At 36.7% G+C, this 12,954-nt stretch overlaps 1 protein-coding gene across 5 annotated transcripts in view; it reads left to right on the forward strand.

The window, feature by feature from the left end:
- HNRNPR (heterogeneous nuclear ribonucleoprotein R) overlaps positions 1 to 11,078 on the forward strand; it is a 35,349-nt gene extending 24,271 nt beyond the window's left edge. For 3 of the 5 annotated variants that reach the window (XM_060141149.1, XM_060141151.1, XM_060141148.1), the window contains 4 exons: positions 977 to 1,192; positions 6,605 to 6,754; positions 9,544 to 9,665; positions 9,802 to 11,078. In XM_060141149.1, the coding sequence (XP_059997132.1) occupies positions 977 to 1,192; positions 6,605 to 6,754; positions 9,544 to 9,665; positions 9,802 to 10,414 (1,101 nt within the window). In that variant the 3' untranslated portion in view covers positions 10,415 to 11,078. The remainder of the gene's footprint in view (positions 1 to 976; positions 1,193 to 6,604; positions 6,755 to 9,543; positions 9,666 to 9,801) is intronic. The other 2 variants (XM_060141150.1, XM_060141153.1) reach the window with 1 other exon arrangement.
- The last annotated feature ends 1,876 nt before the right edge of the window (positions 11,079 to 12,954 follow it).

Raw genomic sequence — 12,954 nt, forward strand, 5'->3', positions numbered from 1 at the left:
TTTCGCTTACTGCATATGATTTAGTCTTACATTTCCTATTCCATTTCATTGTTTTAAATGCTAATGGAGATCCACTAATGCTAGCTGCATTTAAAAAAACACTTTTAGACGATTACTTCTCCATCCCATATAAAAACCATTATTTCTTTACATTTTTGTCATCCAGACATATACTACAGATAAACAATCCTTTCTCCCTCCTTCAAACTGTCACCTGTTGCTCTTCTGGTTTCAGTCTTGCATTAATTGAAGATTTTTTCTGGTTCACAGTCTTTCTCTTCTGCCCGAAATTGACTTATTGTTAGTACTTTTAACATCTATGTGGATGAACCATCCAGTGCTGTAACCTCCTAGTTTATGACTGCCTCATCTCTGGTCCTTCACTTCAGCTCTCCCACATCCAAATCACATTCTGGATCTTGCTGCTGGGAGTAAAATCTAAGCACTCTTAAGGATATGGATGGTATTTAAAAGTAGGGACCACCTAGAAAGAACATATATGGAAAGATGAGGGTACAGGACTAAGACCAGAGGTACACTGGTTTTAAGCAATTACTTTTATTCTTGGTAAAAATAGTAACTTTTAAAAAGTTAGATTCAAGGATGATTTTTGGTCATGATTAGTTGTTGAATGTTCTCTTGGATTTATATTATAATTTTGTTTTTAAGTTCCTTGGTAGTATTTTCATAAATTTTAAGCTCACGTTATGTCAAACACTCTAAAACATTCTTGTATGTCAGAATACAGTAGTTGGACTTGTTTATGGCTGTACCTTCAGGATCCCTAAAATTAAAAGGGAACATAAAATACTATCCCTAGCTCCATATCTAATAACGCTGATTTAATTGTCTACTAGGTAATTAGCAAATCATTTTGAGGCTTCTTCAGTTATGTTTTGCTCTTCGGCAAGTGGATTTAGGTCTGCCTAATCGCTAAATGTGTGGTGGATGCTTTTGGCTTATATATCTGGCTGTTGGTTTAACAGAGGGTTTGGTGGACGTTATTCTCTATCATCAACCCGATGACAAAAAGAAGAATCGGGGGTTCTGCTTCCTTGAGTATGAGGATCACAAGTCAGCAGCACAAGCCAGACGCCGGCTGATGAGTGGAAAAGTAAAAGTATGGGGAAATGTAGTTACGGTTGAATGGGCTGACCCTGTGGAAGAACCAGATCCAGAAGTCATGGCTAAGGTAAATGCAATTGCTTGGGTTGGGGGTGCGGTTGTCATTTAAATTTTGTACTCAGAATAATGCTCGAATATTTCAAATTTTACAGTAAATACAAATTGTAGCCCTTGATCTTAACTATTTAGACACCAAATTTAACAGTCTGTCTTGGTATCCAGCAATTTCCATTAACCATTCCTTTTTCTGCAGATTAAATGTGTAAAAGGAACTGAAATGAAATCCCTTCAATTAAGTGTTTAGTGCTAGGCACTATGAGAGATACAAAGGTAAAAAAGTTAAGAAAAGAAAAAAGACAAGGTCTTACTGAATAAAGAGAGAAGTAATGTTCTGGTGATTATGAGTTATAATCTTCATTGACCATACTGTGACTTTTATTACATGGCCATGAATTATATTTTATTGAGATTTATAGTTTACTTTCCTTTTTCTTTTTAAACTGCCTTCATTTTTAATTTTTTTTATTTATTATTTATTTATTTATGGCTGTGTTGGGTGTTCATTTCTGTGCGAGGGCTTTCTCCAGTTGTGGCAAGCGGGGGCCACTCTTCATCGCGGTGCGCGGGTCTCTCACTATCGCAGCCTCTCTTGTTGTGGAGCACGGACTCCAGACGCACAGGCTCAGTAGTTGTGGCTCACGGGCCTAGTTGCTCTGCGGCACGTGGGATCCTCCCAGACCAGGGCTCGAACCCGTGTCCCTCGCATTAGCAGGCAGATTCTCAACCACTGCGCTACCAGGGAAGCCCCATGTTTCTTTTTTTAAAGCTTTTCTTCTCTTTTTTCTTTTTTTTTTTTTTTTTTGCGGTACGCGGGCCTCTCATTGTTGTGTTGTTGTGGCCTCTCCCGTTGCGGAGCACAGGCTCCGGACGCGCAGGCTCAGCGGCCATGGCTCACGGGCCCAGCCGCTCCGCAGCATGTGGGATCTTCCTGGACCGGGGCACGAACCCGTGTCCCCTGCATCGGCAGGCGGACTCTCAAACACTGCGCCACCAGGGAAGCCCCGTTTTTCTTTTTTTAAAGCTTTTCTTTTTTAATGATCAAGCTCCCTTAGAGTATTGTCTCCATGAAGACGGGCAAAGGGTTATCACGTTTCCTGTTACACCGTAGTGGCAAAGTATGCATGACAAGTCCTGTAGCGGGCCCTCACTTTCCTCCTAAGTCCTGTACTTGCGTTGCCAGGATCTCTGCCTGGTAAAGGATGGTTCCAAGGGTTCTGGTTCTTAGACTTTCCTCTGGGAGACTCCTGGGGTTGAAGGGACACATCTGAAGTTGCATCTCTGCTGCTTTTAGTGAGTTTTCGAGTATTTTGGTGTATGTCTCTTTCCTTTTCGGAGGCAGCAACTCTATGGATGGTGATAAATGAGTGGTTGGATTATTCTGGACTGAGAAGTCTTTTCCTCAAGCTTTTTATTCCAGATTCTGAGGAGACAGTCCTCACTCTTGATTAGTTTGGAGGAGAGCCCTGGTTTATACTAGCATGGTAAAAGTTTTTGTAAGCAAAAGCATTTTTGGATTAAGCAAGGAAGATTCATTGAGAATGAACTGGAGAGACTCAGATGTGTCACTCACTCTTTTTCTCATATTCTGTGAGTAGATAGGTGTCAAGGAAAGGAACTGGGAATCTAAAGAGCCCTGATTTTTTATTTTTATTTATTACTAGCTTGATTTTAATTCCACTTGTTTCTTCACAAAGTCACAATTGTGACTTTGAGCAAACTTACTGAATTTGGATGTCATCTGTTTTATTGGAGTTGGATAAATCTCTTTACAAGATCTCTTACAACTTTGAATCTACCTTGTGGAAACTGTAGCCTGTATTGCATTTCGTATAAAAACATTTTAAAAATAACTTACAGATTGAGAGGGGAATAACATCCCCCAGAATATCTAAAGTGTAGCTAGTAATTTGCTTATTCGACCCCTTTTCACATACCTCTGGTAACCTTTCAGATTGAAATTCATCTTAAATCTTTTTATAAGATTAGAAAAACCTCATGATTTTATTCTAGTAACTATTCTTCCTGGATCAAAAACAAGTTTCAGAATGAAAAGGAAGCCTCTATAAACTTGAACAATACCGATTTGAATAAACTTGATTGAATAATGCTCCTTTATTGTTTTCTGTTCCAGGGTTGGGCAAGGGGGAGTATACCCAATAGTGTAAAGCTTCTGCTGTTGATTCACTGTATCAGTGTTATCATTCATTGAAGATTTTTTTGCCAAGTTGGGTCATTTTTATAATCAACCAGAACCAAAGAGCCTAAATGTATCTTTCTTTTATTTTAATTTTAATATTGGATTATAGTTTGATTTACAGTGTTATGTTAGTTTCAGGTGTACATAAATATATCTTTCTTAAAGGGACCTTTTTCCTACTGAATGTTTTAAACACAGTTTCAACTAGTAATTTTTATATAGGATGCTTTGGTTTCATCTCAGAAAAGAATAAAAGGTCCATGTTAAGTTTTAAAAAAAAAGGTAAATAAACCAATTGGAGGCCTGTCTAATGTAGAAATCAGACTTCAGTATGACAACATTGAGAAAGACAAAGGGTGTAATGATAGAGGTGGAAAACTTTCCTCCCTTGAATTAATGTCTTCTCCCAAAATCCTTTTTACTCAGATAGCCGTTTATCTGAGGCGACTTTGTTCGGTAGGTGTGTTCATTTTTTTTTTTTTTGAATGAGTAATGTATTTCCTTAGTTCACAAATCAAAATTATACATAGAAATTCATCCTAAATCCTAAGTAGGAAGTCCTACTTCCACCTCTAGCCCCATCTACCATGTCCTCCTTGTCCCTTGTAGACATCCAGTGTTAATGGTCTCTGGTTTGTCCTTTTAGTGCTTCCTTGGACAAACACAGGCAAATATTAGTATATATTCTTTCCTTCCCTACTTTTTACACAAACAGTTACTGGTAGCTGTATTAATGATCTGTGTTTGCTTTATTCACTGTCATATTTCATCTCATCTCATATATTTCAGCTCTAAGGAAATATACCGTTATTTTATGTACCACTAAGAAATTATAAAATGCTGCCAATTAAACTATGACAAGTGCTTATCTGTCACATTGACTGTAAATTGGATCCGTATTTGGAGGTATAAAAATGGGGAAAAAAATCTTAGCAACAGTGTATCCTCGCATTTTTTTCAAAGTAGCTCTTAGAGCTCTTCTTAATTTTTTGACTACACAATTTTCCATTTTGTAGATGTACCATATACCATAGTATATTCAACCAGCTGGGCATTGGATGTTTCTAATCTTTTGTTATTACAGTACTCCAGTGAGTAAGCTTATATTGTTTCAGTTAATTCAAGTGCAAATATGTCTGTAGGATAGATTCTTGAGGGTAGAATTGTGGGCCAAAGGGTAAATGCATCTGTAATTATTAAGATACTGACCATATTCTCTGTAGGAGGTGTACTTGTATTCTGCTCCCCACCAGCAGAATACAACAGGCTGATGTTCCTCATCCTTGTCAAAAGAGGATAGGACCAAACTTCTGGGTTTTGCCAAATCTCATAACAAATGGTACCTCAAAGCTGTTATGATTTGCTTCTCTTTACTATGCATGCGTGAGTTTATGTTTTTTATACATTTAAGGACCATTTGTGTTTCTTTGTATGAACCATGTATTCATGAATTTTGCCTATCTTTCCATTCATTTTGTTTTTCTGTTGATCTTTTTCTTATTTTCTGGAGATCTGGTATGAAAGAGATTAACTCTGTGATATAAGTTGTTTTTTGACTTTGCTTATGGTATTTTTCTACTGTGTAGAAGTCATTTCTTTTCAGTAGTGGAATTTTTCAGTCCTTCGTCGTTTATAGATTTTAAGTCACAAAGCCTTCTCCAAGGTCAGTGTTACATAAAGGAATTGCCTTTATTTTCTTCTAATGCTTTCAACATCCCCCCCCTTTAAAATTTTTTATCTATTTGGACTTTATCCTGGTGTATAGTGTGAGGTATGGATCCAATTTTCATCTTTATTCAGATTAACACTACACTGATTAAATGATTTAAACATTGAATTGATAGAGTTTGTCATGTCTAGTAGGGCTAGTCTCTAAATTTTGTTCTTATTTTTTTCCTGGCTCTTCCTGCTTGTTTATTTTTTCATATGAACTTTAGAATCAACACATCCAGTTCTGGGGGGTAAAAACAAAAATTTGTTGTTTTAGGGGGTCTTAGGGACCATATTAAATTTGTAAATTAACGTAGTAATAAATATATTTTGGTTCCTTGAAGGTCCTGTTCACAGTATTAGTTACTTTTAACGACATGGCAGGAGAAGGAACTGATAATTTATATAAATTGGTAACTAACAGAATCATTTTCTTGGTACTTTTCATACTTTCTATCATAGCACTTTTTTTTTTAATTGAAGTATAGTTGATTTACAATGTTTTGCCAGTCTGCTGTACAGCAGAGTGACTCGGTTATACACATATATACAATTTTTTGAATATTCTTTTGTATTATGGTTTATCACAGGATATTGAATATAGTTCCCTGTGCTATACAGTAGGACCTTGTTTATCCATTCTAAATATAATAGTTTGCATCCACCGACCCCAAACTCCCAGTCCATCCCTCCCCCCGCCCCGCCCCCCGTCCCCAGCCCTTGGCAACCACAAGTCTGTTCTTCACGTCTGTATCACAGCACTTTTTTTTTAACACTTCCATAAATTGCCATTTATTTTCTTTATAATGTTAACATTTTAGTAGATTTACAATACCATATTTTTGAACAGTTTTGTATACTTTTTTTAGCATTAATCTGTATACCATTTATCTTACTAAAAATAGTGTACAGAAATACAGTAGCACAGTATCATTAGCATCCAAGTTACAATATACTTTTTTTTTTTTACACACACACACTGTATTTTATTTTTACAAGAGATAAATAAACTGACACCAAGCATTGTAAATGGATGACCACAACAAAAGCAGCAATGATTGCAATCACCAAACACGAAACACACTCATACTATGTCATAATATTGACATTCAGTCCAGGAATCCTCCACTGTAACAGCTCCTTTACTTTGCAGTGAAAATTGATTTGTATATTTTCTGCCTCTGAGTCCTTGTGGGATTTTTTTTTTTATTCAAACAGAAAGTCACAGAAATTATAATCATTGCTCATCAGTTTGCTCAGTCCCATGTAATTAATTTTTTTATCTTGATCTTTTGTTAGCACTTTTATGAATTCATCAGTTTTCCATTAGAGTTCTGAAAATGCTTATTTATTCAGTTCAGCAGTATAGTCAGTTACCAGATCACAGCACTTTTAATACTTAATGTTTTAGAGAAGAAAAGCCTATGCCATGAAGATAAGAAGAAATACTTTAATATAGGACTTCAGCTAAAATTAAGTAGCCAATGCCAATTTGTATATTTGTTATATTAGGTGAAAGTTTTATTTGTGAGAAACTTGGCTACTACAGTGACAGAAGAAATACTGGAAAAGTCGTTTTCTGAATTCGGAAAACTTGAAAGAGTGAAGAAGTTGAAAGATTATGCATTTGTTCATTTCGAAGACAGAGGAGCAGCTGTTAAGGTAGAAAATTTTTAATTTTGTTTTTTGATACTTGAATTTTGTTGAAACTTGCTAAACACATAAAGTACTTTAAAAGCAAATAAAATTGTTTTCAGCTTTTACCGAACTCTGGAACTTTCTTTTAATAATCTCTGTGAAGTGGTAGTAGTATAACAGGTAAGACTCCATATTTCAAAGCCTAATTATTACTAACTGGGTTTGTGATCTCAGGCAAGTTATTTTTAATCTCTCTGTTATTTTTATAAGCCTAAGGTTTGATAGCATGATACCTTGAAAATGTTACAAGGAATAGTAATTAGCCGGTATAAATACTAAAATGGTAATGAGTGTATCGTAACTACTTTGTTTACCTTGGTTTGTGGACCTGTGAATGGAACTGAGCAGTGTACATGGCTTTATACCTAGTACAACACATTTAATTCAGTAGCTGTGCTCTGAGGGAATGGTTAGTTCTTCATAGTTTTGCCTTTCTTTAGTCATTTTAGAATCCTCATAGTATTGACTGTGTTTTGCCAGTTTCAGTAGTTGTTAGAAATATTTCTTGCATGGAATAGTTAATTTATTTGTTGATGATAGTATTGGAAAGTGTGAAACAAGTCTTTTCATAAGGTGTCTAGAACATATAACCCGAATACTCTGCTGCTTTCTGATGATAATGGATCAGTACCATCCTTAGTGGGTGAAATTTCAGGTTTCTTCTTCCTCTTGTTCCTCTCTCCTTTTTGGCGGAAGGCGGGGGAGGGTGGAGGGGAGGGGGGTGACAAGACAAAATAAAAGCTTTTTTATGTAATTGGGTAGATAGATCCGAAATCCTTGATGACTCAGGCCTGGTTCTTCTTCTACATGTTCTGTCGGTTAAAGTGATGCCACCTCTAATATGAGCAGTTTTTGTTTCCTGCTCAGGGTACTGCTTTAAAATGTGCCTTGTAGAATCTTTGACTAGTTAGAATTTATTGGTTTGCTTTTTGATGGAAGCTAATTAGTGAGACAATATTGCTTATAAAATTCACAGCTTAATACAGAATTTAATGTGTGGCTTCTGAATTGCCAGTGGTACGAAGGACAGATAACTAATACATGTATACCTTCTAAATACTCCTTTTGAATCAGTTGGTATTAAATAACTGGTTGTTCGTAATTTAAAATAATTTTCAAGGGTGGTTTGCCAAAGAAGTCTCTGAAATTACAAGATTTCTAGCTCAGTAACTGGAAATGAGGATGGCCAGAGGGGAGAGTAGACAGATGCTCCATTCTTTTGTTTATACCAGGAAGCTTTTATAGACTCATTTAGTTGCTTTAGTTGAAGCAGCCAAAAGCTAAGGTGGTAAAGGGGAAAAACTAGTTAGAGGAAGATACTGATTTAATCTTTGTCTAGATACTTGTAAAGCACTAAATATTCTTTATGGATAAAGCATTTTATTATGTATATCCAGAGAGGAAAAGGTTGTATAGGGAACAGAAAAGCTGTGGTGAGGAGGTGATACTTTGTTACTGAGTTACCTGAACCCTGAACCCTATGGCAGAGCCTATTAGGTGGAACTACATAAATGAAAAACTAGAGCCTAGAATACTTTTGATTACTGCTTTCCAGGTGAGTACTTGAATCTTCATTAGTTCAGGCCTTTGCTAGGCTTGTGCTTTTAACTATTCAGGCAAAGTGTGTTCCAGGTTAAGCATTGTGGGGGGGACCTAGGCTTTTTTTGGTCAGTATCTTATTGAATTTCACTGATGACCTCATTTATGTTTCAAATCCTTAAAATTTTTATAGATCAACAGTTTAAGACTTACATGTTGAATGCCACATGTTTAAAAATTTGAATTCTGAAAAGTTTGTTACTACTGGCAGTTTTTCCAGTTGTGAATTTGCTGCTTTGGTTTGGCTAAGCTTGGAAGTTATTTAAAATTAAGTTTTTGGATTTAAGTAGCAGCAACAGGCAGCTCTCTGGCAATCTTTTATCTTTTTTTATTTTTATTTATTTTTATTTATTTATTCATTTATTTAATTTTTGGCTGCATTGGGTCTTCACTGCATGCGGGTTTTCTCTGGTTGCTGAGAGTGGGGGCTACTCTTCGTTGTGGTGCACAGGCTTCTCATTGCGGTGGCTTCTCTTGTTGCGGAGCACAGGCTCTAGGCGCGTGGGCTTCAGTAGTTGTGGCACACAGGCTTCAGTAGTTGTGGCTCGCGGGCTCTAGAGTGCAGGCTCAGTAGTTGTGGCGCCCGGGCTTAGTTACTCCGCGGCATGTGGGATCTTCCCTGACCAGGGCTCGAACCCGTGTCCCCTGCATTGGCAGGCGGATTATTAACCACTGTGCCACCAGGGAATCCCCAATCTTTTATCGGTTTTTTTTTGCGGTATGTGGGCCTCTTACTGTTGTGGCCTCTCCTGTTGCGGAGCGCAGGCTCCGGACGCACAGGCTCAGCGGCCATGGCTTACGGGCCCAGCCGCTCCACGGCATGTGGGATCTTCCCAGACCGGAGCACGAACCCGTGTCCCCTGCATCGGCAGGTGGACTCTCAACCACTGTGCCACCAGGGAAGCCCTATCTTTTTAAATATAATGGTAGGACATCAGTTTTGTTCTCAACATAATTTACACATAAGAAAGTAAGATTGAGGGGAACAAGTACTTCCTTTGTGTATTTTTTTTAACTTGGTGGGTATATTCATTTTGCAAATTAAAATAGTTGTGAAGTAAATTGCTTATCAAGTGTGTTAATGGCACAGATATGTTTGTTATGTTTAAAGTACTGTTATGTGTAAAGTAAATTTATTTCCTAATTTTGTATAGGCCATGGATGAAATGAATGGCAAAGAAATAGAAGGGGAAGAAATTGAAATAGTCTTAGCCAAGCCACCAGACAAGAAAAGGAAAGAGCGCCAAGCTGCTAGACAGGCCTCCAGAAGCACTGCGTGAGTCTACATTTTAGTAAATACATCTTTGAACAGAGAATAACTTGGTAACAGAGATCAGGTAATTTAAAAAGTCAGGAAGAGTCTTGAAGCAAACTAATTTGTTTTTTCTTTTCTCCCTTCCCTCCGTTGCTAGGTATGAAGATTATTACTATCACCCTCCTCCTCGTATGCCACCTCCAATTAGAGGTCGGGGTCGTGGTGGGGGGAGAGGTGGATATGGCTACCCTCCAGATTACTATGGCTATGAAGATTACTATGATGATTACTATGGTTATGATTATCATGACTATCGTGGAGGCTATGAAGATCCCTACTACGGCTATGATGATGGCTATGCAGTAAGAGGAAGAGGAGGAGGAAGGGGAGGGCGAGGTGCTCCACCACCACCAAGGGGGCGGGGAGCACCACCTCCAAGAGGTAGAGCTGGCTATTCACAAAGGGGGGCACCTTTGGGACCACCAAGAGGCTCTAGGGGTGGCAGAGGGGGTCCTGCACAACAGCAGAGAGGCCGTGGTTCCCGTGGATCTCGGGGCAACCGTGGGGGCAATGTAGGAGGCAAGAGAAAGGCAGATGGGTACAACCAACCTGATTCCAAGCGCCGTCAGACCAACAACCAACAGAACTGGGGTTCCCAGCCCATCGCTCAACAGCCGCTTCAGCAAGGTGGTGACTATTCTGGTAACTATGGTTACAATAATGACAACCAGGAATTTTATCAGGATACTTATGGGCAACAGTGGAAATAGACAAGTGAGGGCTTGAAAATGATACTGGCAAGATACGATTGGCTCTAGATCTACATCCTTCAAAAAAAAAATTGGCTTATCTGTTTCATCTTTAAGTAGCAGTTTGCTGCCATTTGTATTGGGCTGAAGAAATCACTATTGTGTATATACTCAAGTCTTTTTATTTTTTCCTCTTTTCATAAATGCTCTTGGACATTATTGGGCTTGCAGAGTTCCCTTATTCTGGGAGTTACAATGCTTTTATCCTTTCAGGCTTCATTTTAGCTTCAAAACAAGCTGAGCACACTGTTAAATCATGATTTTGCAGAACCTTTGGTTTTGGACAGCTTCATTTTTTGGATTTGGGATAGATTACCTAGCAGTATGGAGTATGCTGTAAATAAAAATACAAGCTAGTGCTTTGTCTTAGTAGTTTTAAGAAATTAAAGCAAACAAATTTAAGTTTTCTTGTATTGAAAATAACCTATGATTGTATGTTTTGCATTCCTAGAAGTAGGTCAACTGTGTTTTTAAATTGTTATAACTTCACACCTTTTTGAAATCTGCCCTACAAAATTTGTTTGGCTTAAACGTCAAAGCCGTGACAATTTGTTCTTTGATGTGATTGTATTTCCAATTTCTTGTTCATGTAAGATTTCAATAAAACTCAAAAATCTATTCAAAACATTACCTATTTCAAATTCAATTGTGTCCTAAAACATTATTTTATTCGTAATCCTTGCAAGGAATATTGTTTTCCAACTATAACTGCCTATGTGAGTGATCAAATTCATGCAAAATTTGTCTATTCCAGTATGTATCGTGGATATCAGACTGAGAATTAGACTAAATTCTAGTATTTATTCCAAATAGCACTGCACTGATTGATGTTCTCTCATAGTCTTTCCTAATTTGGCAATTTTATCCTTTATTTTTATTAAAAACAGGTTCAAAGGCTTTTGAACATTCTTGCAGGCATTGGATAATTTGCGTTAAATAAAATGGGGTTGGGGAAGCAGACTGCAATTTATTTTGACCCACATTCTTTCTATAAAGGATAATTTGTTGTCTGAAGACCTTATTTGCTGGAGTGAATGTACATAACAGGAAAAAATGTTAGTACTGTGGCGTCAATTGCTCTGCGGACTAAACTTCATGTAAACTTTTAGTATACATGATTGTGACTACCACTTCAGTTACTGGTTTAGGAATATAATTTCCTATTGCTATGTAAATTTACTCTGAGAAGCACTCATGCCTTATTAAGAGAGGCTTAAAAATATCCAGTAGTCCTACTTCTGACTTTCTGTTAATACCTCTTATTTTAATTTTTTTTACTACTCGAATGGCTAAAGTTTTGTTGGCCAAGTCATAGCATCTATTTCCATTTCCTTGAGAAATTCTGATTTATTGTAACTACTTTTTTTTGCTTGAGAATAAAAGGAACAAAAGAATCTGACCCTAACAGTGCAGAAAACTCTATCATTTTCAAATTACCAATAAAATTTTCCCTTCTATTCTTAGGTGAATCTAAAATGTTTTTAAATTATAAAAATAAGCCATTGGAGAATAATTAAAATGGGCACACCTTTATTTTGTGTTTTGTTCTTGTTTGGTGTCTTTTATGACAGGAGTGGAGTATTAGATTTCAAAATTATAAGCCACTTAATTCCTTGTGAGCTCAGGTAGATATTTTGGGTTTCATGGCTTCTTTTTTGACTTTGAGGAGGAAAATGAATATTTGCTGATGAAAGTCAATATATCTGATTTCTCTTTAAAAGTACACTTATTACATAGTACAGTAAGTTAACAGACCTTGTTAATATTCCTTTTATGTTGGAAGCTAATAAAGGAATTATATATAATTGCTGTGTATAATAGGGTCAAGTTAACATGGGTATCTATTTGATGAAGCTTAGATCTGGTGGTTTTTCTCATGCCCATGTATGCAAGTAAAGACACCAAACATTCTTTAAATTCTGCCTTTAAACTTTGAAAATACAATTTGAAGCTATAACTATAAATCTAAATTAGACTTAAGTAAAACCTTGATTTTTCTTGGAAAGAAGAGAAGATCTAGAAATAAAATTTGAATTGTTTGTATTTCTTACAACTTAGATGTTACCAGCTACAAAGTTCTTAGGAACAAAATTAGGAATGGGAATAGAAGTGATTCTGAAAAAGTAATTTATGTGCTTTCCCCGCCCATCCTAAAATATAAACCCTAGTAAGAACATAAGAATCAAACCTAGGTTCCATGTCAAAATCCTTTTCTTTAATTACAAATTATATTTCGCTCTCACCAATTAAAAATATATCTATAGAGGTGTCCCTCTAATATTGCCTTATAGGTTTTTTAACAGACAGACAAAACTTTATAAGCATTAAATCTCACTCTAGAGCTTTTCCCTTGTTGATGTCTTATTATAAGCTATTCCGAGAAAATAGCTTCAGAGCTTAAATTTTCACAGAAGTAATAAATTTAACAATCTAAATAATATACAAACCTGAAAAATGTCAGTTGAGGAGATTTTTATTCTAGATTTGCATGAGATTTTTTC

The sequence above is a fragment of the Lagenorhynchus albirostris genome, chromosome 2 (assembly GCF_949774975.1).
Source record: "Lagenorhynchus albirostris chromosome 2, mLagAlb1.1, whole genome shotgun sequence".
NCBI lineage: Eukaryota > Metazoa > Chordata > Mammalia > Artiodactyla > Delphinidae > Lagenorhynchus > Lagenorhynchus albirostris.